The sequence below is a fragment of the Diadema antillarum genome, unplaced genomic scaffold (assembly GCF_040938485.1).
Source record: "Diadema antillarum isolate AM-2024a unplaced genomic scaffold, OU_Dant_1.0 scf00000095, whole genome shotgun sequence".
Taxonomy (NCBI): domain Eukaryota; kingdom Metazoa; phylum Echinodermata; class Echinoidea; order Diadematoida; family Diadematidae; genus Diadema; species Diadema antillarum.
In genome coordinates this window covers 377,530-403,004 of record NW_027270984.1, presented here as the reverse complement: position 1 = coordinate 403,004, position 25,475 = coordinate 377,530, and the positions used below count along the sequence as shown (strand labels likewise).

The following is a 25,475-nucleotide window of genomic DNA, read 5'->3' as shown; positions in this document are numbered from 1 at the left end:
ATTTTAAAGTAGTAGCTCCATGCTCATAGTACACAAGAGTACATTGGATGTGAATTTCCCAGATGGGTGTGGTTTGTCAGGGAGTAACCATAAAGCTTTGATTTCATACAATGCCAAGGCCATTGATGTCCGGTGAATGGCCAGGGTTATTTGTTTAGCGACCCTGCTATTCATCTGGACAAGATTTGTTCTCTCCTGTTTGCAATGCATTATTTTTCTGTGAACAAAAAAAGAAGAAGAAGAAGAAGAAGAAGAAGAAGAAGAAAAAATATATATATGTTTAAAAAGACATACAAAAAAGAAATTAGCGACAGCGGAGGAAATTAGAACTATGGCTTGATGTAAATGCTGTATAATGATAAAAAAAAGAATAACACCAAACAAAACGAATGATGTAAGGTTTGTGTGTAGCTCTACCATCGATAAAAAGAGTACTTATCTAGGCATAATGCATGCCATCTATTATGTCATAATTTTCCAAGAAGCATGAAATTGGTCTAGAATACATTGCCAATGGTAGAATTTTCCTTCAAAATATGTACTTCTTTAAGAGTTTTTATAAATAATCAGCTTATCAAGTGTAATCGGGCTGAAATTTACATAGTTATATTTTGGTCTGAGCTTTCATCGAATTTGCAGCGTCTCAAAAGAAAAAGTGAAATATGATAATGAAATATTCTATGTAAGGCAGTTCAGGTTCTGTTTACCTTAGGGAGCAGTGTGATTTAGAAATGTTTAAGATATCATTTTGATGCATATGTGTAGGTCAATAGTATCACAAAACATACCGGTACTACCATATATATAAAATGTTTGCAATAAAGTCTAAAATGTAAGGAGATATCACTATTTTTCTCATTAAACCATAACTGTAGACGGTTTAGTCTGGAAACATTTTCATTATAATTATTGTTCACATTTTGTATATTTAACAATACTTGACATCACTTATAATGGTTCAAAATTTTACAGTTGGTTGTTTCTATCCCTAACTCACATTTAGAAACTATTTTGAAGCACTAATGCTGGGTTTTTATTTCATCTGCAAGTGGTAAATGATGCCTTGAAGACCTTTAATGTACCGGTAAAAATGATACATGTACCTGAAGCAATTTGCATACATGAGTTCCCTTCTTCACTACCAAGAAGAATGATCAAAGTACCAATCAGACTTACATGTATACAGCTATGGAGGTTTTTAAGTGATTAGCAAATATTAACCAGGATGTTGTTATCATGTTTCCATCTAAAAGTCCAATTTGCACTCTGCATACAGTAAGACCGCTCTGTGGGTTTGCTAGTACCGTAAAGCCCCAGACAGTTGTTGTCCGTGTGGTTTTTTTTTTTCCCCAAACATGTCAAATATTTTCACTCACAGATGAAAGGGTAAGATTAGGGTCATTCACACTTACAAGTATGCTTAAAAACGCTGACATGGTACTGTAAAAGTGGAAATTTTTGCAGTGTTGAAATTGTTGTGCATTTCGGGCTTGCAACCAAGAGCTAGTGCGAAAATAAAAGCTTACTATTCAACACTGAAGGGCATACATGTATGTTCCTATTCTTGATGTCCTGATTCCTTGGAATTGAAAATGCGCAAAAATCATCTAACCTGGCCTTGTGCTATAATCGAAAAGTTACTCTTGCAAAAATATCTGCTTTTATAGTATTTCATGATGTGAATTTAAATACCTTGCAAAATGCTGTGCAATATTTACAGAAGCCACAAAATACCACCGTTCATATTTCTCACATGATCTGGTACGCTCCTTGTCTTCTCCCAATGGGAGATGTGCATTTTTATTATGTGCAGTGACATATACAGTGCTTGAACAGTACCTCAAAGAAGTGTACTTTCAGGCCAGAAATATCACAGTACTGTAAAAGCTGTAATATTTTTGCAAGGGTTTGATATTGGCAAATTTCACAAATCACTGTTGGACTGTGAATTTCACAGCACGCCATAATGTCACCATGTGGTAGGGTAGTGTACTTACGATAGCCTCCGTGTTCAATGTGAAAACAATATCTGGGAAAATGACCTTGACCTCCCCATTCGCAAAATATCTGTACATGAAAATGACAGCTTATACGGTAGTTCATGAATGAGAACATTGCCAAATGAATTTACCATAATTTACTGATAGAGAATTCTGTAATATGATTGGACAATCAACCATCCAATACATTGTATATCCTTGTATTATGTGAATGAGGATGTAGCCCCATTACATTTGTATGTGTACAAGATGGGCTGATCAATCCTGTGTAGGTCTACACCAAACATGGCTCAAAGCTGGGGATATAACCATCGAAAATTTGTCCAAATTGACTTAAATATAGAATTCATTCAGGCTTGAGATTTAGATCTAGAGCGTCTAGTCTCCACAAAAATCATTGCCCCTACTTGATCTCATGTATAAGTAATGGGAAATATCTACGGTCTGTGGCCATATTCCATATGGTTGTGATCAGTCGAACACAAATTGGCTATTCTCTGATTAATGTCACATATGAGCTCACTCCGCAGTTGCTCTGTACTGTAGGATACGAAATGTACATTGTAGTGTTCCCCTGTATGTGACAAAAGCAAATTTTCAGTCATGCATGAATGCTTAATGCAATCATTGTAAATATTCCTTTGTACAGCCCCTGCATGCAAAAAAAAAAATAAAATAAAAAAAATAAATGAATGAAAAATAGAATTAAAAAAAAAAAAAAAAAGATTAATTTTCCATCAATGATGAAGCCAGAGAGGTTGTGATGGTATTTTTTATGCACAGGGCAATGGAAGGTAAAATCACATACTAAATTTAGTGTTCATTTTGGAGTTGCTGGTTTGTGCTTGATTAATCACAACTTGAAAAAAACCCCAATAACTTCCTTGAACGGAGTTTTGCTTAAACTGTGACTGTCCTATTCCACTCATTTTCTGCTTTTATTCGCACACACACACACACACAAATAATGTAGGACCTTTCCCTGTCATTAATTGTTACAAGGTTTTCAGGGAAATTTATCTATAACTTTCCATACATTAGTGACTTGTTCTAGTAGTAGTATATATGCATACATGTACATATATGTAACTCCAAGGAAAGAAGTGTTCTGTCACAGAACTTTGTAAGTCATGATTTACAAATGTAATGCACCAGTCATTCACATTTTTTTCATCAGATTTTATTAAAGCATACCCATTTTGTTGCCTGGAGTGCTAATGGAATCCACCCATGAAAGAATGTTTTGATAACTTATCAACAGATGATTCATTAAAATAGAAAAGAAATAAATTTCACACACTTCTTAAAACTTCAGAGTTCAGACAGAAGGAAGGTATGATATGAAACTTATATTTGTTTGTTTTGATCTCACATTATGATTTTAAATTTCCTTGTTTTCAGCCAAGTCTTCAAAGATGAAATTTACCACCCCAAACATTTAGGAAGTGGCTACTTAACTTATCAATTTGTTTATGTCTTTATTTTTTGGTGTTATATTTTCAGAGATGCACCACAGTGTTTAAAGGACAAGCGCATCATCATTATGGGGGACTCCAGGATGCGGCAGCTCTTCTACTCCCTGCTGAACATCGCCTCCGTACAGGCGCCGGAGGAAGCAAAAGTCGTAAGTGGTATCCACCGGTGACATTGCAGCCATTGGAGGTGATGTTTCTTTGATCTTGGGGTGACAGGAGTACCTGTGCTGGTGCCTGTACTATAGCCAGAATTGATAATGATATATTAAATATATTTTAGACGAATATGACAAGGCATCTTTGAATAATTGAGCCTTATTTTTTTTTTTTTTTCGGGGGGGGGGGGGGGAGGGAGGGGGTTGCTTAATCAATTAAGTGTCATGATATTCTGAAGAAGTGCTATTCTATATTCCTTAGTTTGATTCTCCCTGACTTATAGTGAAGATGAACCAGTAATTGATTGTTAATTAAAAGGGCTGAGGGATAGTAATGAAAGCATATATTATATATATCATTCAATTTGTGTGTTTGTGTATTCTCTTTTATAGATGGAGCCATCTAAATTTAGGATAGATTTATGCACATATCTGTTTCCTGTCAAATGTGCCATTTCTGCCATTTTTTATTCAATTTCTTCTTTTATACTTTTCTTCTTTCTTCAGCATTCAGATATACACCACCATGAAAAGGATACTAATACTGACATTGTAAGTACAAGATGCGAACCTTGTGTTTACCTTACAAAGTTTTCATGAATTGAATTTTGCAGAAGTAAGGGAAGGAAAAACTATAAATACATGTTTAATAGTACAGTAGTTGTATATATTTTGAACAATGGTTTCATATTTGATTTTGCATTATGTAACTGATTAATTCTGGCATTTCTAAATTTATAAATTCACAAGCTGCTCAGTGTTCATAGAGCATTGCATTGAGGTTAGAGCCTACTGGAAGAGATTTTAGTGATTTGAACTGCTAGTAGGAAATTCTCAACCAGAGCAAGTTGCATGGAATGAGGCATCAGCAAAACCCTGAGCAGAACAGACAAGTCATAAAACAGTCACAACTTGAAGGATAATTTTATTGCTGACAAAGTCACATGACTGCATGTAGGTCATGTGACTGGTCATATGACTGCCACTTGTATCGCTCCCCAAACTCTTAAAACTGGCATCCAGTGTCTCTCACTGGTACATGTTGAAACTAAGCATTCTCATAGCTGCATCTCAGTGGGACCAGTTTTTGCCATAAAAAAACCCACCAGCTTTGCCCATCACATCTTTCCTTTGAGTTTAAAAGCAGATACCATACTGTAAGTGCAATTCCCTATATGGTCGCTGACTAATGTGTGTACTGGGCAAAGCAGGTGCCTGAAAAAAAAAAGTGATGTACACCCTCGCTTTATTCTGGGGGAAAGAAAAAGACATCCTCCTCCTCCTCCTCCCCCTCCCCCTCCCCCCCCCCCCCCCCCCCAAAAAAAAAAAAACAAACAAAAACAAAAACAAAAACAAAAACAGGAAAGTGGGGCTTAAAGTGTCTGTGTGTAACAATATTTCCGCTCAGTATCATGATATTATGCATATTGATTTCTTCAATATCCAAGGTCATGGGTGATTCCATTAGGCTTTCAGGTTTATTTTTACCACCATGTTTTGCTTTGTTTTTTCTCGTCGTAGTCAATGCTTCATTGATTGTAATGAGAGTTCTGACAGATGATGGCACAGTGAGGGTGCCTTTATCACTGCATGAGTAGCCACGTCATGGCCACAAGTGCTGTTTGGATGTTCGCACATGTCATGCAGATCATACTTTGACCCGATCAGACCTATTAGGCAGTTAGATATACATGTATTTGCTTAAGGGTTTAGCTGGGTTTTAGCGAGGAGCGTGTAAGCTGTCGAGCATGTACATGTGTTCCAGACACCCAAAAGGGAAGTGTCCCCTCTCAACAGTATGTGATCATATTTAGGGCTGTGTTCTATTGACTCGAGGGTTATATTTAGCACGGTTCTCAGGAAAACTAATCACTTCATCAGACACATTTAACATGGTCTTGTTAGATGTGTGTGTGGTTGCAACATTGTTTAATAGACGTGTGTTGGTACTAGTTTATTGTATATTTAGCAAGTCTGATTTCTTTCACAAAGTGGGACTCCCCGACAATTTTGCGAGTGGTTAGATTTGCGATAGTGGAATACAGTACATAATGAACAGAGAAATGTACACGTAGGCATGTCCCATTCATGTCAAGGTCAGAGTAAATATTTTTGTGTGTTATTGAATTCACAGGTAGCACATGAGAAACCCAAAATTTGTGAAAATATAAACCTTGCGATGTATACAGTGTATACAGTATGCAAGAAATCTCAAACAAACTCTATGTGTACTGCTGTGGGCATCTAGTTTTTTACCCAGAACCGTAGCCAAATAGGCTTCAAATAACAATATTTAACAGGTGATTAGGTTTCATACAGTGTGAGAGGTGGATATTGACAGAGACATTTGTTGAGCTAGAGAAGCATGTGGCGTAGTATGTCCATTATACATGTACTGTACACTGTGGAAATTTTCACATTGTGTAAAGTTTCGCTCACTTCATGCAATATGAAACTAGCAAGAAACAAAAGCATGGAGACTGCAAAATAAGTTCAGAAAGATGGTTGATGAATATGGATAAAGGGTGCTCTAAACACATCCAGTAGTTGCATTTACTGTAAAAGTGGATATTTTCGCGCGACTAATTTTTCGCGCTCGGCGCAGTAAGAAGAGTTTCGCGTGTTTTTAATTCCGCGGTATTAAGACATCAACTGCAGGAACATATGGCAAGCAAAAATATTTGCTTGCTTTTATTTTCATGCTAGTTTCTGATTGCGCGAAATGCGCGAACATTTCAGCACCGCAAAAATTTCTACTTTTACAGTACCTGTGACAGTTTCAATGACTTGCTGTCAGTCATCGTTCTCAAATGATGCCTAATCAGCGACTGAAGATTTGGCGCCAATTAGCAATCACCCAGGTGTGACATCCGGATGATAGTGCCGTCGTAAATGTCAGACAGTTGGTACCCACCCCATGACGGTTCATGTTTTGGGGGGTTCTCTTTATCCAGATGGACTCTCTGATACGATTGTTTAGGTCAACTAGGAGGGGACGGGATGGTAGCGAGGGAGAGCCAGGACCTTTATTGCTGACTGAGAGGAGTGATAATCTTCCATATCAGGGCAAATACCCCACTACCCCTCCTCCCCGTGCACTAAGTGCTTTTATGCGCATCTCAGATATGTGTGTTCCATCATGTATTGGCCCTATATCCCAATAATTAAAGAATCCTTCCAAAAATTCCAAATAATTATTGGATCCAGAGGCTGACCCAGATCACTACCAAAATTTGATCATCAGTTCCTTGTGTCATTATCAACTTTTCCTGAAAATTTCATCCAACTTTGCCAGCAGACAAACATACAGGCAGACAGACAGATCAACAAACCAGTGCCGACAAAAGTATAATCTTCTTGGCGGAGGTACAAGCTATACTGTACACTGTAATTAAAAAAAAGTTAAACAGCCAAATGCAGCCAAAAAAAAAAAAAAAGAAAGCCAAAAGTACACTTTGCCATGCCTTGTTTCATGTCAGACTGGATAACACATTTATATCACTTACCACAATAAGTTCGTACCTCCAAAAGCTTTAAAACATTGCTGCCGGTCTAGTGTCATCATTATTGGGCTGTTGCCTAGTGACCTTTCATGGATGACAGAGCCCTCTGCTGATGACCTCAATGATATTATGTTGGCTGTTATGATATTACATGTTAGTTCACCCATCCACACCTCAGTTGGTACTGTAGAGCAGAGGACTAGCAGATAGTTATTATGCATATATCTTGCCAGTGTATGTTCACATTAGATGCATTATGAAGGGATCGTATATATGCATACATCATTAAATCTGTCTACCTCTCAAACTATTTATGTATTGATCTACAATGTACGTACATACTTCTCTGTCTTTCAATTTCCTTTCTTCTATTTTCTATCATATTTCTCCTCCCCCTCCTTTCTTTGTTTAAGTAAAAATCATATGAATTCCTTTATCTTTATTCCTGAACAAGTTGAACACTATCTGTAACCAATTATCTTGCCCACACAGGAATATTGGTGGCTTCCTGAGTTGAATGATACGACTGGGGAAGCTTACTCAAAGAGATTGCTGGTAAGTCTGCATGATTCTTTTTGTCTTTGTTGTTGGTTTATCATCAACTCTCAGCACATTTATAATTGTACCAGTTTGTCAAGAAAACAACTTTTTGAGGCATGAATTTTTGTCAGTTTGTCTCCGTTTAAAGGGACATTCCAGACGATTTTCATAATTTCACATCATGTAGTACATAAATCGACAACTCCATGTATAGCTTTATGGAATTTATTGTGGTTCTTGAGCAGAGAAACAATACTTTGAAAAACCTTTAACAAATTACACTGAACAAGGATGATGACATAGGAGGTTCACATATTTCAGAAATGTGGCAGTGTAACTTCATTACAATACCGCTTGCTTGCAAGTTCACCTGTGTATAATCTATGCATGCCTTCTTCTTTTGTTCTGCTTCCTTGAGCCCCAACTCATGCATTCGTATGGTGACTCTGCCACATCATCATCCTTGCTCATTGCAATTTGTTCTAAATTTTGAAAATATGCTTATTCTTCTTCCCAATTATCACAAATGCTGAAACTCTGTCCTCAGTATAACTAATTTATAAGTGTTCAAATGTAAAAATCTGAAAATCATCCGGAGGTCTCCTTTAACTATCAAAAGCCAGTAGGAGCAAGAGAAGCATGATAAATCTAAATTTGCTATCTGTAGCCATTCACATGATCCAGGAGGACAGAGCCAGTAGATGAAACCCTTGAGCTAATGATTACTCCCCACAGTGGTTTGACCGATGCCGTATGATATTCATTTGTTTGTTTGTTTGTGTGTTTTTGCAATTTCACACTTACAGCAGGCCGAGGCAAAACCTCTATTCGTGGTTCATGGTGTCGGGACGTGGACCATAAAGCTGAACGATGGCTCTCCGACTGCCCTGGAGCAGTTCCAGAGTAAGGGACATACAAATTGTATTTCTTTAGAGAGAGATGAAAAGGATTACAGTAGATGCAGAATATTTTGTGCTGGTTTTATTTTTATGAATTTGCAAGTAAAACAAACAAAAAAGAAAACTAGAAAAGCATTCGGTGAGTGCAAACCTCCGCCAAGCCAGCAGCTCATGTCCACCCATACACGCATGCAATTTCCCAATGTAGAAGCCTTTTGTTTACATCATCAGCTTCCAGCTGCTCGGTGCCTCATCAAAACAGAGCATGCGCTTTAGTGCGCGTATATGTAAATCTCCAGTGCACACAGCTTGAGTTCCTAAGTTCGTTGACCCTATATGTCAAAAGATTTTTTTTTAATCCTTCAAAAATCCATAAAAATTTCCGGATCACTACCAAAAATTAATCATCTATTGCTTGTGTCATTATCAACGGTTCCTGCAATATTCATTCAAATCCGTTCACCACTTTTTGAGTTATTTTGCACACAGACAAACAAACGAATATTTAAAACAAACAAACAAGCAAACAAACACACCAACGCTGATGAAAACACAGCCTCCTTCCTTCGAGGAGGTAAAATCATGAATTTAACAACCTGCCAAAATACTACACTTGGGTTATGTGAGTAGTAAGTGTGAGAGCATTGTACATACTGTACATGCAACATGGGCAGGCAACTGCTGTACACAGATGCATGGCTTGGTGGCTGCACGCACATATAATTTATGGCTATATGCTAAGAGCATGCAAGCAGTACAGTATTCACGTTCGTTCATTAGTAGCAATCAATCAAGATGTCAGTGCTTTTCGTTGTGGTCGAGGGGATGCGGAAGAATATTTCATAATTGGAAATGCCATGGTAATGCAGGCCCATTTTGTGTATCCAGTCGGAATTTGCTCACTTAGCACCATATTCAACAGAATTACATCTGCTTTTCCTTCCTTTGCGGTCTTTCTCAATCACAAATGTACTGGCTTCTGCTGATAGGTGACTCCATACCACAAATTCAACTGTCGTACAACTCCTGATAAAAATTTTGCCCCCCCCCCCCCCCAAAAAAAAAAAGAAAAACGTTTAACACACGAAAAATCTGCTCTGCACAGCCGACTCTTTGTGTCTTTCAGTTTCCCTTTTTATATCATCCGTATTGTTGCCTATGATGTCAACATTTGTGCAATCTCATCAAAGTTGAGTTCTTTCCTCTGCTTGTGTGAATGGAGAGAAGAGAATCTTCTTTACATTAAACTGAGTCTGTTATCTGTTTATAACTATGCTCTTGAATTGCTTTTTGTTTTTTTGTTTTTTTCAGAAAATCTCACCAAAATGGCCCCAGTCATGGATGATGTGGCTAGTCAGATGCCATTAATCTGGATGCTCCAAGGTAAATTATGATTGGTTAGCCCATTTGTGTATTGTGAGGAACTTTGCGACGAAATGTGCTCTCCATTTTAGGCAAAGATTATTGCATGTTTTGAGACAAGAAATAAATCCTGATACACAAGGGTGATATACATTTTGAACAAAATGGCTGTAATTTGTGAAGTAAACTCTGCAATGATTTGAGCATGTAGAGTATGGAGCGGAAGAAGAATGTTGCCATTTGCCTCTGCAGCGATTAGGGAGTCATGTGATCATGGTCACTAGAGTTCTGAGTTTAAACTGACAAAATTGTGGGTATGTGGGACAATGTATTGCGAGTAAATTTCTCTCTCTTTTTTTCTTTCAACAAAAAAGAAAATTATATTCCATTTGGCGAAAATTTTGTATATGTTAAGGTTGACCATCAGGGGGGTGTTTCATATAGCTGTTCGTAAAGTTACGAACAACTTACGAGTGACTGGTGATCAGTTCTTGTGCTGAATTATGGAAATTCTGATAAGTGGAGACTATAGCACATCAGAACTGATCACTAGTCGCTTGTAAGTCGTTCGTAACTTTACGAACAGCTTTATGAAACACCCCCCAGGAGTGTTTGTGTGTTGCATTGGATCTTACAGCTGTGGATCTCTTATTCCCCTCCTTATCAATGATTTAGCATTTGGGGTATTCTCAAAAGCCCCTACATCTTATGCAGGACATAATCTTGCGACATCACCCTTGATGTGAAAGTGAAGCAAAAATCCATGCATTGCTGTAGTCTGCCTTGTCTCCTGCTGGAAAACTTAAATTCCCACTTTACAACAATGAGGTTAAAGTCTGCCAGTTTCTTTCAAGTCTTTCTCAGTACCTCAGTGTACCAGTGTGTGTAATACTACTTGGCTATCATAAGAATCCACAGATTTCATGAGATTTCACAAGACTTTATGTGTCTTTTACAGAAATGTAAGAAGGGTGTCACTTTGTTCACATCTGCTCAACAAAATTTTTGTTAGGGCTTTGTGCAATGCCTGAGTGTTGAAAAGGGCCTTCCTTTTTCCTTTTCCATCTTTCAGTATATGTGATGCTTTCTTACAGTTATGAAATCCTTTTAATCCTTTTCATTCAATTATAGTTGCTAACTTTGTAGTCCAAGTTCACAAAGGTACAAATTTGTAGTTAAGATCAAATCTATGGTGTAAATCTCATCTGTAGACCACTGCATGCATGGAATGGACATACCGCATGCTTTGTTCTTGGAGGCATCAGCTCTCATTCATTAGTAGATACTTGTTGGCGTATGCGATGTGTCTCGTCCATTTACATAGCTGAAATTTGGCAGAATGCATTGACTAGATTTTATGCGCCCTTGTGAATTCCGCATCCTTTTTACAGCACCTGTTGAAAAGGAGCTCTTGTGGGACACGAGAAAGATGATCACCAACGAACAGCTGGATCAGTACAACTCGGTCGCAGAAACTGTCCTGTGAGTGGACGGAGGTGCCTCGTTCACCCATATTGATAGCAATCTTGCGCAAATGTTGATTTCTCTGCTAGAGATTAATGCAGTGTGAATGGACTCTGCAGCACTTCTCAGATTCACTCATCATGTGACTATGTTTATCCCCTGCCCCTCCCCCTTTTTTTTCTTTTCCCTTTCATGGGACACATGGTTTTCAGAAATAATATTTTTGTCTGAAAATATATCTTTGTGAATGGAATGGTATGGACTTCCTGTTTGGAACTATTCACTCTAACTCAGGAATTGATGTTTGATAGAGAAAAATAAATGGTGAAGAATGAACTGATGAATCCATAGCTCATGCTCCATCAGCATAATATGTTGCCCTATAATCCATTCCAAAAGTGAGAGCAAGACACCATCTATCTACCTGCTGTCTTACTGAACAATTGTCTCTATATTTATCCCACTATCTGTCCATTTATTGTTTTTCTGCCAGTTTGATTATTAGTTATCATTCTATGTATTATCGATCCAGATGTAATTCATCTCTTTTTTTCTATTTATTTATATCTACTTTATATCGCTATACTGTAAAAGTGGAAATTTTCGCGGTGATGAAATTTTCGCGCATTTCGCTTAACCAGAAACTAGCGCGAAAATAAAAGCACACAAATATTTTTGCTTGCCATATGTTCCTGTGCGTGATGTCTTAATTCCGCGGAATTAAAAACATGCGAAACTCTTCTTACCCGGCCAAGCGCGAAAAATTAGACGAGCGAAAATATCCACTTTTACAGTAGCTATCTATCTGTCCATTAATCTGTCTTTCTATATGTATCAATGTATTTATCTATGTATCTCTCCATCTATTTATCTACCTATATCTGTCCATCTATTTGTACATGTACAATTTGTATCTGTCTTTTTTATATCTCTCTATCTATTTATATATATCTGTATGTTACTATCTGGGAGTAGTGTCAACTTCATACTTTCCCTCACCTTTTCTGTCTCTGTCACCTCTCTCTCGCCCCCTCCCCTTTTCACACATTGTGAATTTATCTATTAATTGTAATTTTGTCAATGATACTATGGTGATACAGTAATGAACTTACCCAACCCTAGTTTGAATTCAGACCATATTCAGCTAACTCTGATTCCATTTCCTTTCTCTCTGCTTAGGTCCTTCTATACTCCAACAGTCAGTCATAGATATGTTTTCTCTCCTCGCTTGTTTTGTCTTGTTGATACAGGGCTGACACCCATGTCCATATGTGGCATTCATCCGTTACCATAGCAACAGGGACAAGGAAAGAAACTGTAGATGGGCTCCATTTGGCTGACCAGCCCATTGGTGATGTAAATTGACTTCTTACTTCTGCTGCTTCTTTTCGGTGACACGACATTTGCTCCTGCAACAGTTGCTCCAATCTTATTTTCTCCAAGGATTTCGGGTTAGGCTTGTGATAGGATTTTAGGTTTAGTTTGATGTGAGGATTAGGATTAGGGTTAGGGTTATGTTTGTGGGTAGGTTTTATGTTTGGCTTAGCATGCAGATATTTCATGGGAACAATTGTTGCAGGAGCAAATGTCATGGAACCCTTCTTTTTACCTTGTTCTTACTTGCTCAACAAGCTATCCAATTGTAGGAATCCATGAATCTTTGCACACCGGTGAGAGAATTTTAATCTGAGCAGATTCAGAGTGTATCAAAAGAACTGTCACTCGTAGACAAGGCCTCTTTATACTAATACGTTTCCCAGACTATGAGAGCTGTATGTATTCTATTGTCAGTTTCATTCCGGAAGATCTTTAACAGATTCGGACAACAACCTTCCAACATGTCTTCAAATGAGGTACAATATGAAGTGTTTGCAAACATTTGTAGAATAAATCAATGTACCCAGAACAATAAAATTAACCTTTCTCTCTGTCATTTTTGTCTGGCAAATTGTTTCCCAGAGTCCTCCAGAAGAATACAGATGCACGTATCTGAATATAAAAGTTATTACCTAAAATGCTAACGGTGACTTTGAGTGATAATCCTCTTGGAGTAGTGACAACTTCTTGCCCTCCCTTGCTCATTTTCTTTTTCTCTTCCCCTCGCTCTTTCTCACCACGATCATCCTCGCCACAATTATCACCATCATCATCATTACCATCATCATCACCATCACCATCATCGTCATCACCACCTTCATCACCATCATCATCACCATTATCATCATCTTACCGACTTGCAGGATGTGCAAATACTGCTGAATAGATTCTGCAATAAACAGGTCAACCCAACTGATGCCACCTGCTGTGTGGATTCAAGTGCTGAAATGAATTTTGTTCAACAAGCAACATTTTGCTTCTTTTTGATTATGTAAGTGAATCAAAGTTGATCACTCCTCAAAAGACTGAAAGCAACCATTGACAACAGTAAATCAAAATCCAGTACTGACCCTACATCACAAAACCCACAGAAAGTCTCACAGGTTGATTTTTTGTTTTTACATGTATGCTTGAAAAACATACAAATGTGTCAACACAGCTGATTTGGTTATACTGTGTCTTCTGACAGAATAACACTTTTCCAATTTATATTTGAAGTTTGTTTGCATAATACTAGCTAAAGTAGCGGGTTGTGTTTTTTTTTTCTTTTTTTTCATTTGTTTTCTTTTTAATCGCAAGTTTGTTTTCTCCATTTTCTACCTGTAAAGTGCATGAAATTGTCACTTAAAAACCACACAGAAGCTTTCAAAATAGTCAGTAGTATCTTTCACACTTGACATAATTGTGAATAGAATGTTCTTAACGAGTCTACTATAGTTATGGGTAAATCTGATAATCCCTCAACATTGGTCGCAGGAAGGTTTTAATCCCATTGTGCTACTCACAGTAAAGAGTGACTGAGGGCACTTGAGCAGAGCCTTGACAAAACCTGCTCTCTCTAAAGTATCATTCCTCATGAGCTTGATTTTCCATCAGCTATATTTGGTGAGTTAGGAACAGCCTCAGCTTGAATAATTGTGCATCATTTCAGAGTTGAGAATCTCTTTTGGAATATGACCTCATCGCAAAAATCTCATCTGGTACTTTTCTTTGAGTTTTGTCACGCAGGTTCTCAATTGAGCTATGAATGTACTGAGATGGGTTTTGGAATCGAAAGATAATAAATTGAATTGTGGGTTGTTAATTCATCGTTTGAAGCACTTTATTCTGTAGGTTTGCAAGTGGCAAAAATGTCACAAGTCATTTAAATTTCTTCTCGGGCTTGGTCCACAATTCTTAGTCATGACCATTGTGATTACTACTATGAAATAAACCAGCTTCCTGTCATTCAAAATCTATGCAAGCCTTCTAACAACCACATGGCATGCCCAGGGTTTGCCTGATATAACAACAAGTACAATGTGCTAAGTAGATTTCAGATATTGAAATATATCTTTTATCTGTTGCCTGATGGGGCAAAGCTGAGCAAGTGAGTCTTGTATATTTCTTGGGGAATTATAATTCAAAATAGTTTGATGGTACTGAATATGTCACATGTTTTATGGCAGGTTTGTTGTCAGGAGTTTTGTGCATCAACTGATATTTGCCATATTGCAAACATGCCAAAGTACAGTGTATTATCTTCCGTAACGTGAATGCAATGTACTTTAAAACCAGAAACATTTGCAGCATGAAACTTTCGGGAATTGGAGCGGATGGTCTTTTTTGCTGCATGAAATTTTCATGAAATGCCACTTGCATTAAATGTATTGTGTAGACAAACACTTTCATGTGCATTTTACTTTTGCAGATCTTTACTCTTGCAGATCTTTACTCGTGAAAATTTGCAAAAGTTTCATGCTCGCAAAAATGTCTGTTTCCACAGTACAGTATAATATCTTGGAATTGTGTGTCTAGATCTCGCCAACATCATTTTACAGTACCCTTTCAGGATATGTCATGCTCTATGATTTGCGGGGAAGGAGTAATTGGGAACTGCATGTCAGGCTGATTGAGACTGCTGAACTTCTTTTTGTCTGCTCGGGCTCAGGTTCATCTTTGCAGTGTTCCTCAAGATCCAAGCCCTTCGCAGGGAGAGATTGCTCAGGTCATCGTCGCTTAGCAACGCAGATGCCGAGGCAGCCAATCACGCGGCAGAGAAGAGCGAGGCGGGCAAGAAGGAGGAGCCTCACTGGGTCGACACGTGGTATACCTGTACGAGTCACCTGGCGCGATACGGCGTTGTCATGGCATACTTCTACATCTGCGACAGGTTGGTACCTCTGTGTCTTTGAGCTTTGCACAAATTCATTTTGATAAGGATGGGTGCTTAACCCGTTCCATACTGAATTTTGAAACCCCTATAAAGAGACGTAATACACAGGTCACCAAGTTCCTGTATGGAACGGGTTAACAATGTTTGTGTGTCCCTTTTGCCACCCTGAAAATTAGATACCTTTCATAAGCTGGTACAATAGAAGTAGGTAATTCCAAACCTTTCCTTTTGAATGATAAAACAGAAAATGTTTTTATGATGGGGGGGGGGGGGGGGGGACAATACTACACATTTCTGGTGAATTTATGCAAATTCTGAAAAAAATTCCAACTGCTATTCTTGGTACAAAAGGGGAGGGAATTCTCAAGTGACGTGGGGTTAGTTTTCCATTTTTTTTAAAAAACACTCTGAGGTGTATTGCAGTAAGATTTTATACGCAATGTTGGGAGATGTTATTCTTCAGCGATGCAAAATTTTGTGATGTTTGCAAAATGAATAATCAACCTGTAAAGGGAAAATGTGTATGCATGTGTGCTTAACTTGTAACTGATTCTTAAATTTTTGAAATTTTATAGGACTTAGGTTTGTGTCTCCCTCCCAAATCAGCAAGTTACTTGTGATTTGTTTTGTTTTGTTTTGTTTTGTTTTTTACAGCTCTAGTGAATTATACTACTTCTATCTAATCATTCTCCAATGGAAGATATGGAATGAAATTTAGAGATGCCATTTTGATGAAAACAAGGCGGTAATTTGTGTGGCAATTATCTCCCAGGACACAATCGATTCCCTTTAAAGGGTAATGAAAGCTAAATATGTATGTGGATTGAGTGAATGCAGCAATACTAGTAGAACACATCAGCTAGGTTTGAGGAAAATCAGACAAGCTGTTCAGAAGTCATAAAAATTTCAAGTTTCAGTACTGCAGTCGCAGGACTAAAACAACTACAACAATTTGCGATGTCATTGCAGGACAACAATATAAAAAAATATAGAGAAATTCCACAAGATTTAATGTTACATGAAGAGTACACATTCCTACTAATTTCTACTGACATGTATTGTGGGTAATATCCACCTGCCTTCCATGAGAGTCGAGCCAAGTGCTCTTTCTCTATGCTGGAAAACTGGAAATATGTTGAATTATCTTTTTATATTCTTAATAATATTGTCCGTGAGTGCCATCACAAGTTATTGTAGTAATCTTAGCCAGTGATGCTGTACCGAAACTCTAAAATTCATAAGTTTTAAAGTGGTTGTTCAATTCTCCTCAAACTTTGCTGATGTGTTCTACTTATATTTCTGCATTCACTCAATCCACATATCGCTGGGGCGACAAGACCTCGTATCTACAAAATGTGAAATGTTCAGGAGAGCCAAGAAACATGGCGGCCAAAGCACTATAGTGAATGGGATAGCCTTTCCTTTGACATGCCATAGTGGCTTCATTTTTGGAGTAAGACAGTTGGGATTTGGACAGGACATCACTTAACCCATTATTTGACCATTAATCAAAAAAAAAGTCATTTTCACCAAAATTTCAGATACAAGGTCTTGTCACCCCCGGGACGATATGTTGTTGGGTTTCATTCCCCATTAAACATATCATTTTTTTTTTTTTTCATTTTGTCTCTGGTATTAATGGATAGTTTTCAAATCAGTATCTGATACATTGCTCTCATTTGTTTCTTTCTGTGGTCTACATAGGACAGATCTGTTCCCAAAGAGGCAGAAATTTTATTCCAGCAACTATTTCTTCTTCTCTGTCTCTGTGGCATTCCTGCTTTGCGTGTTCTTTCATAAAACCACCAAAAAGGTGAGATGGCCCCTCTCAGATTTTGTATATTGTTTTCTTTGACCAAGAAAGGTCTTAACTCAGTTTTGTAGATATTGAGGCTTTATATCATCCTACAATAAAACCCTCAATTTGCTGAGATTGGTTTGATTTCTCTCACCTTCCCAATGTGAGTCTTGTCTGGGGAAATGTATGTGCAGTAACTGCTCTTTGCCTCCGTTTGCTTAGAAGCAGATGGGTGCTTAAAGGGCAGTACCTTTAACAGCTGTGAGTTTGAAAAGAAGGTTGCATGTAGGGCACCTTGAGCCAGAGCATATCCCTGGCAAAATGACTGTGGCATCGTTTTAGTGCCAGAAGGGGGCTAACATCAGAATGGAAGGCATCAAGGGACATACAGTGTAGCATGTTTTGCATTATTACCCATTCGGTTCTGATCTGAAGATATCCAGTGTAAAGTTCAAAGCTTCCATTGCTGAAATAAGAATTTTCCTGGTTATTATAGCTGAGTTACGGTAACTAATGTGTCCTCAACACTGTACTAAAGATGCTGCTGTGAATAAGGAGAAAAATGTTTTTGCATACATCAAAAATTTGCAGTACAACGTGTAGGTTCTGATGATGGCAATAATGATCATTATAGTAATTGTAATTAAATCAATGATTGTGATTATGATAGCAACAATGTAGGTTGTAAGTATTTTTACAATGCAGTGATAGAATTGTCCTATGTATTGAATCTTAGATTAATCCTCTGATTATCTGCAGCACAGAATTCATATGGCCATAAAGTGCCAATATGTGTAGTCCCACATGCATGATTAATTAGGGTTTTTTCTGTCTCTGCTTTGATTCACAGCCCAGTATTTTGAACCTGGACCAAACCAAGGAGTGGAAAGGATGGATGCAGATTTGCATCCTCATCTATCATTATTGTGGTGCAAGCAAGGTGAGATTGTTGGCCTCCGCCATGAAGTGTCACCAGAGGCATTATGTTTTCGGGTTGTCCATCTGTCTCTCTGTCCGTCCTTCCGTCTGTCCATCCTTATTCAATTTTGTTGACAGTGTAACTAAAAAACTGTTTGAGGTAGCCTATTGAAACTCGGCACATATACATTGTATGATCAATGAGTGGGCGAAGTTGCGCCTAATAACTTTTGGGGACACTACTCAAGGTTGAAGGTCAAGGTCAAATGCTAAAAATTTCAGTGGCTCAAGGTATCATCATGAACCTTAGTACATATGCATGTCTACTGCCTGACAGTGATTCTCTTGGAAATTCAGGGGTCAAAGATCATGGGTCAAAGGTAACTTTAGAATGCTAAAATTGTACTATGTAATGCTGAAATTACACTTTTTCTCCATTCTTTGGCGATTATTCAATGCATTAACTTATAAAAAAGTTAGAGGTCAAGTAAAAATCCTCAAAACCCCAAATACCTGCTGTCAAACCTTATAGACAATCAACACTTTTGTGACAAACATGTCATTTCAATTTTTTTTTTTTTACCAATTATGTGAAAATGTCATCTCACATTGTCAAGACATATACAGACCTACTGGGAGAACCATGCATTATGGTGAAGGCATACTAGTCGCCATAGCTTCTGGATGTGTAATCAACCAGTACATCTATTTGGGTACCAATAATTAGGATACAACAGTGCTTTTGTTATTTTGATTGCACGTATCTTTACATTTTTGATGACGTAATGTCTTTGTGAAGAGTACCAGGTAATTTTTATGCCTCCGCCACGAAGTGGTGCCGGAGGCATTATGTTTTCGGGTTGTCCGTCCGTCCGTCCGTCCGTCCGTCCTTCCGTCCGTCCGTCCGTCCTTCCGTCCGTCCGTCCGTCTTTCCGTCCGTCCGTAATGAATTTTGTGGACAAGGTAACTATCAAAAGCTGTTGAGGTATCCTAATGAAACTTGGCATGTATGTGTATTAGGGGGTGAAGTTGTGCCTATCAACTTTTGGGTGCACGTGCTCAAGGTCAAAGGTCAAAAGGTCAAGGTCAAATACATAAAATTTCACTATTTCCACCATATCTATGCAATGCCTGAAGATATTTTCTTGAAACTTAGTGTATGCATGTATTACCCAATTTAGATTCTCTGGTGAAAGTTTGGGTCATGACGTCAAAGGTCAAAGGTCAAAAGGTCGAGTAAAAGTATTAAAACTTCTTTTTTTTCTCTGTAAATTGGAAAATTGTTCAAGGTATCTTCATGGAACATAGTATATGTACATGTACTGACTGGCAGTGATTATCTAGAGAATGTAGGGTTCATGGGGTCAAAGGTCAGGGGTCAAAGGTCAAGTGCAACACTTCAAAATTTTACTATTTCCCTCATGTTCATGCAATGCCAGCAGGATTAGTTTTTTTTTTTTTTACACTTGGTGTATGCATGTGTAACCTAATAGAAATTCTCTGGAGAGTTTTTTTTCTTTTTCTTTTTTATTGCCTCAAAGGTCAAAAGGTCAAAGATCAAGTGAAAGTGCTGAACTAACTTTTTCCTCCATATCTCGGAAGTGGCTCAATTTATCGTGAAACTTACTGCATATCTATGCATGTTCTACCTGAATGTGATTATCTTATGGATTGTAGGGTCAAAGGCCAGATGAACATGGTAACAATTTACTATTCAGTACAGAAATTGCACTTTTTCTCCATACCGGTACCATGAAAATTACTCAATGCATAAATGTATGAATGGGTCAAAGTCAAGTTAAAGTCCTTAAATCCCCAAATACATGCTCTCCTATTCATCCAATTAAACCAAGGTCAAGGAAGGTGAACATTCAACACATTTGTGACAAACTTGTCATTTCAATATTTTGCCAGTTTTGTGAAAATGTAATCACACATTGTCCACATGTACTATCTAGACCTATTAGGAGAATCATGCATTATGGCGGAGGCATAACAGTCGCCATAGCGACATTTCTAGTTCTACTTGAATAGATGGTGGTATGTGATTGTATGGTCACCCAAGGTTTATGTTCGCTCATGTGATGTTGAGCGGCATCAGCTTGTATTCACATACTCATCTCTTTTTGTAGTGCTGCTTTGTATGCTGGTATCTTGCCATTTGTACACTGTACCTGTTGCCATGGATATCAATTGGTACAGTAAATGTACATAGTTTAGTGTAAGATACATACTCCAATTGGTGTGGGGCAATTTGTTTTCCTGACTCCTGCCTATTTGAGTGTAGGCCACTAGGTGGTATCAACTTCAGTGCTACGCCACTAAATGGACATTATTCGAAGATGGGCATCCAGTCACAATAGAGGTTTATCTTCATTATGCTCACACAACACAAACTGCAGTAGGAGGGGGAATAAGGCTTATCCCCTCCCACATCCTCTTGCTTTGTCTCCTTCCACAGACTTGCTACACTTCTCTGATTGACAAATTTCCAGATATTCCAACAATAGTGTTTGCCATTTATTGAATTTCAAGTCTAAAAATGAAAAAGCTCCCTCGAATATGGGAGGGGTATCTTGCCAACTTTAATTCCTGTATTTTTCTCTCTTTTTTTGGGGGGGGGGGGGAGGGGCTGGAAAAAATGTTAAAGTATTTTACCACAAGTTTGCTCCAGATCACTGAATTTGAGGTCTAAAAATGCAAAATCACCCTCATGTGGGAGGAGAAATGCAGTTGTACCCCTCCTCCTACATCCTCATTTTCATGTCTTTCTGTTTGATTGCTTAACAGACAGTGTTCTTGATAATTATTCACTGTAAGAATTAATACAAGAAAATTACATAAATTATAACATTTTTATATGCACATTGTTATATAATAATCTACATTAAAACAGGCCCCACCTCCCTGATTAAAATACTGCTTTCTTACTAAACCAATGGGACTTTTTCGAGTCGATAAAACATGCAAAAACATGCATCAAATTACACCATTTACAACATCAAAAGCAAAAAGTCCTCACTGCAGGAGGGGGGACACACCCTCTCCCACCCCCCCCCCCACCCCAAGATCAAATCCTGGCCACACCGTGGTCATACAACAATTAGCATAACATACTTCTCAAACATTGCCCGTAAGCGGGCAGCATAACACGCTGGCCCTACTGCTGGTGGTGGAGTTATCTCCAAAACAACATGTCTCTCCTCATTAAATTATGATGCAATATTAAATTTTACCCTGGGGGACCAAATTAGAATTTACCATTTCATAGAATTATTTTGAGTGCTGTACCCTGGGTTACCAAAAATGTTTAAAAATAATGTTTAGTATTATTATGAGCAAAAAGGTGTCCGTGTTTGTGATTTTGCAACAATTAGTGCATGCAAATAACAACTTTTTTCTCATTGACACGCTCTTTTGTAGTCTTTACTGTTAGATATTATTGTACATCTTATTGTAAATACTGATTTTATTGTGTTGACATTGAATGAGATTGGAAATTAAATCTTGTTTATTATCCAAGAAGTGTCAGTTTCTTTCACAAGTTGACATGGAAGGAAAATTGGCATTGAGATCATTATTGTCGTGCCGATCTATGCTGGTGTTGATGATGAGAAAACAGTCGCCATGACAACATTGCTCAACTGAATGAGAATGGACACAAGATGGTGCGACACAACGCCATACTTCGGGTTATAATGGTACCCCGGGGTACGGCGTGCTGAATCATATCTCTATGTTGTTGTCTTGTATTACTGCCAACTTTCCTCATATTCCCTATTTTTAACAAGGGCCCACCCCTCTCAAAAAAAAAAGAACAAAAAGAAAATACCTGCATGAAGCATGTATTCCTGCATCATCTTCTCATACTAGAAGAACAGATCTTCCCATTACTCTGGTACAAAGGAGCATAATGTTGGAAGTCAAGAGTAGGTAGCTGTGACGGCGACTTTCAGAGGATAGAAAGGGTTTTAGGATATGGCAGAGACTCCAACTCTCCCGCCGAAAGCCCATTTTTGCAAAATCTCCCATTCTCCCGCTTGAGATTAAATTTCTCCCGCCCTGGCTCTGTGTCTCCAGCTTGTGTGGTTTTATAGATGCCAATCAATTTCATGTGCATGCATGCAAAATATATGATTAGAATCATTGAATTATTACAAGTTTACTTAGTGCCATCATACAGATGTACATGTTGAAAAAATAAGCCTGAGATATACGAGAGAGCATCTAGAACCCTAGTGACCCAAGGGACTTCGCGCACATCAAGTTGAGTCTCTAGTTTGCGAGGGGTTCAGGTGGGAGAATCTCCAGATCAGAAAGTGCTTGGGGTTGTAGAGTCTCTGATGTGAGCATGTGTGAGAATTGTCCAAGGCTGTGCTGAAAGAGTAATAACAGCCTTGGATAGTCTCACACATTAATACGTCTTGGGTTTGGTGAATACCAGTCAGCAGTTGAACGAACTTGATCACATGACGGTTGAGCATTTGTTATGTCCGCCCACGGGCAGAGCTTTTTGTTAGCTGTGTTCTGCTTTGGGAGAACACTAAATGTATGTCCTGTAAATGTTTGTCATTTTTGCACAATTAAATTTTTGCACTCAATGGCTCAAAAACATTACTGTAAAATCATGGGGGAATGTTTGTGTGCATTTTAATTTCACAAATTTCACGAGAGCAAAGATTCACGGAATTAAAATGCACGCAAAAACTCTCGTATGCACCAGGGAGGTGGGATCTACTTCCCACTTCCCTGTCTACACTATATGCATTGAATGCCAGAGGCACTTCGCGAAAATTTCATGCGGTGAAAAAGGCTGTCGGCTCCAATTCGTGAAAAATTCTTGCCGATAAAATATCATGTTTTACTGTATTTAAGGGTCCTAAATTTATGCTGCACATTTGCTTGCTCTCATGTTTACTTGTATTTCACAGAAGAAAAAGATTGAATTTGATTTTACATTTCCATGCATCAAAATACATATGTAGATGTATTACTTGATTGCGAAACATGCATACCGATGTACATGTACACATATCATGCCTCACTTCAGCCAAGTACACATATACGCATTACATAATACATAGGTGTCAAGTACACACATATACTGTAATTTCAATATGCACATAAACAATCCATTCAAATTTACGCCTGCACAGAAAGCTACATCTGTACGTGCGTACACATATCAGTACATGCCCAAATGAATACTAGGAAACACACACACACACACACACACACACCCAGTCACACACATATTACTACTAAAGTAGTATTTATCAGCTGGCAAAGTACCTGATTCAATCTATTTGAAATGTGCTTAGGAAAGGAGATATTTTTACAGGTTTTGAAATTCATGGTAGCCAAAAGTCACACATAATCTGCAAAAGTTAATGTGCCACAAATATATCTGCATTACAGTAAATGAAAAAGCTGTGAAGATAAAGCTAGCACCTTAATGGAAAGTACTTTTTGTATTCTATGCGGTGATAGAAATGAACATATAATTCATGGTGCATTCCAAGATGTGATATGAGAATTTCAGTGGCACTTTGAAAATTGTAGACTGTAAGGCATGAGGCACATGTGCAAAAGCTGTGCTGTGAAGTAGCTTCTCCTTGTGGGGGATTATGAATCCCATCCTTAAAGGTACTAGCCCACATTTGCAAACCCACGAAAATCAAAACTGCATAAAACAGGTCCACTATGACTTCAAGTACAAGTTATAACAGTAACATACCTCACCTGTTGCTCTTTGTCTATACCATTCGATAAAAGAGAGAAAATCATCGTTTTAAAATCAATTTTCAAACCGGGTCAACCCGACCCAAAATCGAATTACGAGCGCGGGCTAGCTACGTACATTAACTTACACATGTATCGCATCCATGTAGTACGTGCGTGGACCGGAGCTAGCGAGCGTTTTTATACGCATGCATACGGTGCATTTTCATTTATTTTTATGAAAGTAATGGACTAATTGGAACGAAATTTTGCACAGGTGTTACTGCAATCATACTCAAACTCCATGCTAACTATGAGACCAATTGCTGCAGGTTTACAAATGTGGGCTAATACCTTTAAACCTTGTTTTGGGACGTGTGTTCACTTTTCAAAAGCATTTGTGAGGGATACTGGGATTGTTTGACCATAGAAGTTACATTCACACGCAGTTGCCAAACTTGAAGTTTAGGTCAAAAACTTAACTGTCAATGATTAGCTCCACTCGTGAATTCATGACGCGGGTTCCACACGCACACGTAAACTTAAAGTTACAACTTACGAGCGAATCCCACTCGATGATTACACCGGAAGTGCAGAGTCTTTGCTAGATGACCTTATGCCCATACAAAATAGCGCAGCTGGAGGTTGACCAGGAAGGGAACGAGAAGCAAGGTTCACACTTCCAAGTTTGTCGATTATTGTGTCCACATGAAGCGAAACTATAAGTGGGGACCTCCCATGGCTCATGGAGAGAGCATAAACCCTAAGATGTCTTGTGGTTCCAATCATCCACTAAACTTTAAGGTTACTAACTTTCAAGTGTGTCCACAAGGTGCTAAACTACAAGCTTATCATCGAGAGTTTAAGTTTTCGACTTAAACTTAAATTTTAGGAACAGCGTGTGAACCTAACTGGAGACGGCACACAAAAATCTGTAGCACAAGGACGACAATGGATATATTAGAACAGTCCACTTTATTCTGACAGGCATGAACAGAGTCTTCCCCCCCCCCCCCCCATTTTTGACCATCAGTCTCTCGTTACACAGTATGCCCCTCTCTGCTAAAAATGTAGAAATGTGACAACCTCAGGAAGACTGATTGTTTAAAACAAAACATCAACAAAATAAAATCAGTTGTTGAGTGACAAGGAAATAGGAAAAGACAATAAATAAAATAAGTAAATAGTCCAGGTTTGAGGACATGAAATATCATTAACATGTATGAGAGCACACAGTTTCCACACAATAGTCATTCAGCTTTCTGCAATTTTCAGCTTTGTTTCTATGGCACTTCGTAGTGCCAAAACACAAGAAATTACCAAAGTAAGCTATAACCTTAACACACACACACACAAATAATAATAACCCAGGTGCCCTATTGCATTTA

The 25,475-nt window shown here is 38.2% G+C and overlaps 1 protein-coding gene across 1 annotated transcript in view; it reads left to right on the top strand.

Moving 5' to 3' along the window:
- LOC139718529 (N-acetylneuraminate (7)9-O-acetyltransferase-like) overlaps nt 1-25,475 on the top strand; it is a 51,317-nt gene that overhangs the window by 6,168 nt on the left and 19,674 nt on the right. The window contains exons 3-13 of the mRNA XM_071630001.1: nt 3,504-3,624; nt 4,138-4,182; nt 7,626-7,688; nt 8,480-8,576; nt 9,884-9,955; nt 11,326-11,416; nt 12,649-12,754; nt 13,639-13,766; nt 15,426-15,647; nt 17,355-17,463; nt 18,299-18,388. Of these exons, the coding sequence (XP_071486102.1) occupies nt 3,504-3,624; nt 4,138-4,182; nt 7,626-7,688; nt 8,480-8,576; nt 9,884-9,955; nt 11,326-11,416; nt 12,649-12,754; nt 13,639-13,766; nt 15,426-15,647; nt 17,355-17,463; nt 18,299-18,388 (1,144 nt within the window). The remainder of the gene's footprint in view (nt 1-3,503; nt 3,625-4,137; nt 4,183-7,625; nt 7,689-8,479; nt 8,577-9,883; nt 9,956-11,325; nt 11,417-12,648; nt 12,755-13,638; nt 13,767-15,425; nt 15,648-17,354; nt 17,464-18,298; nt 18,389-25,475) is intronic.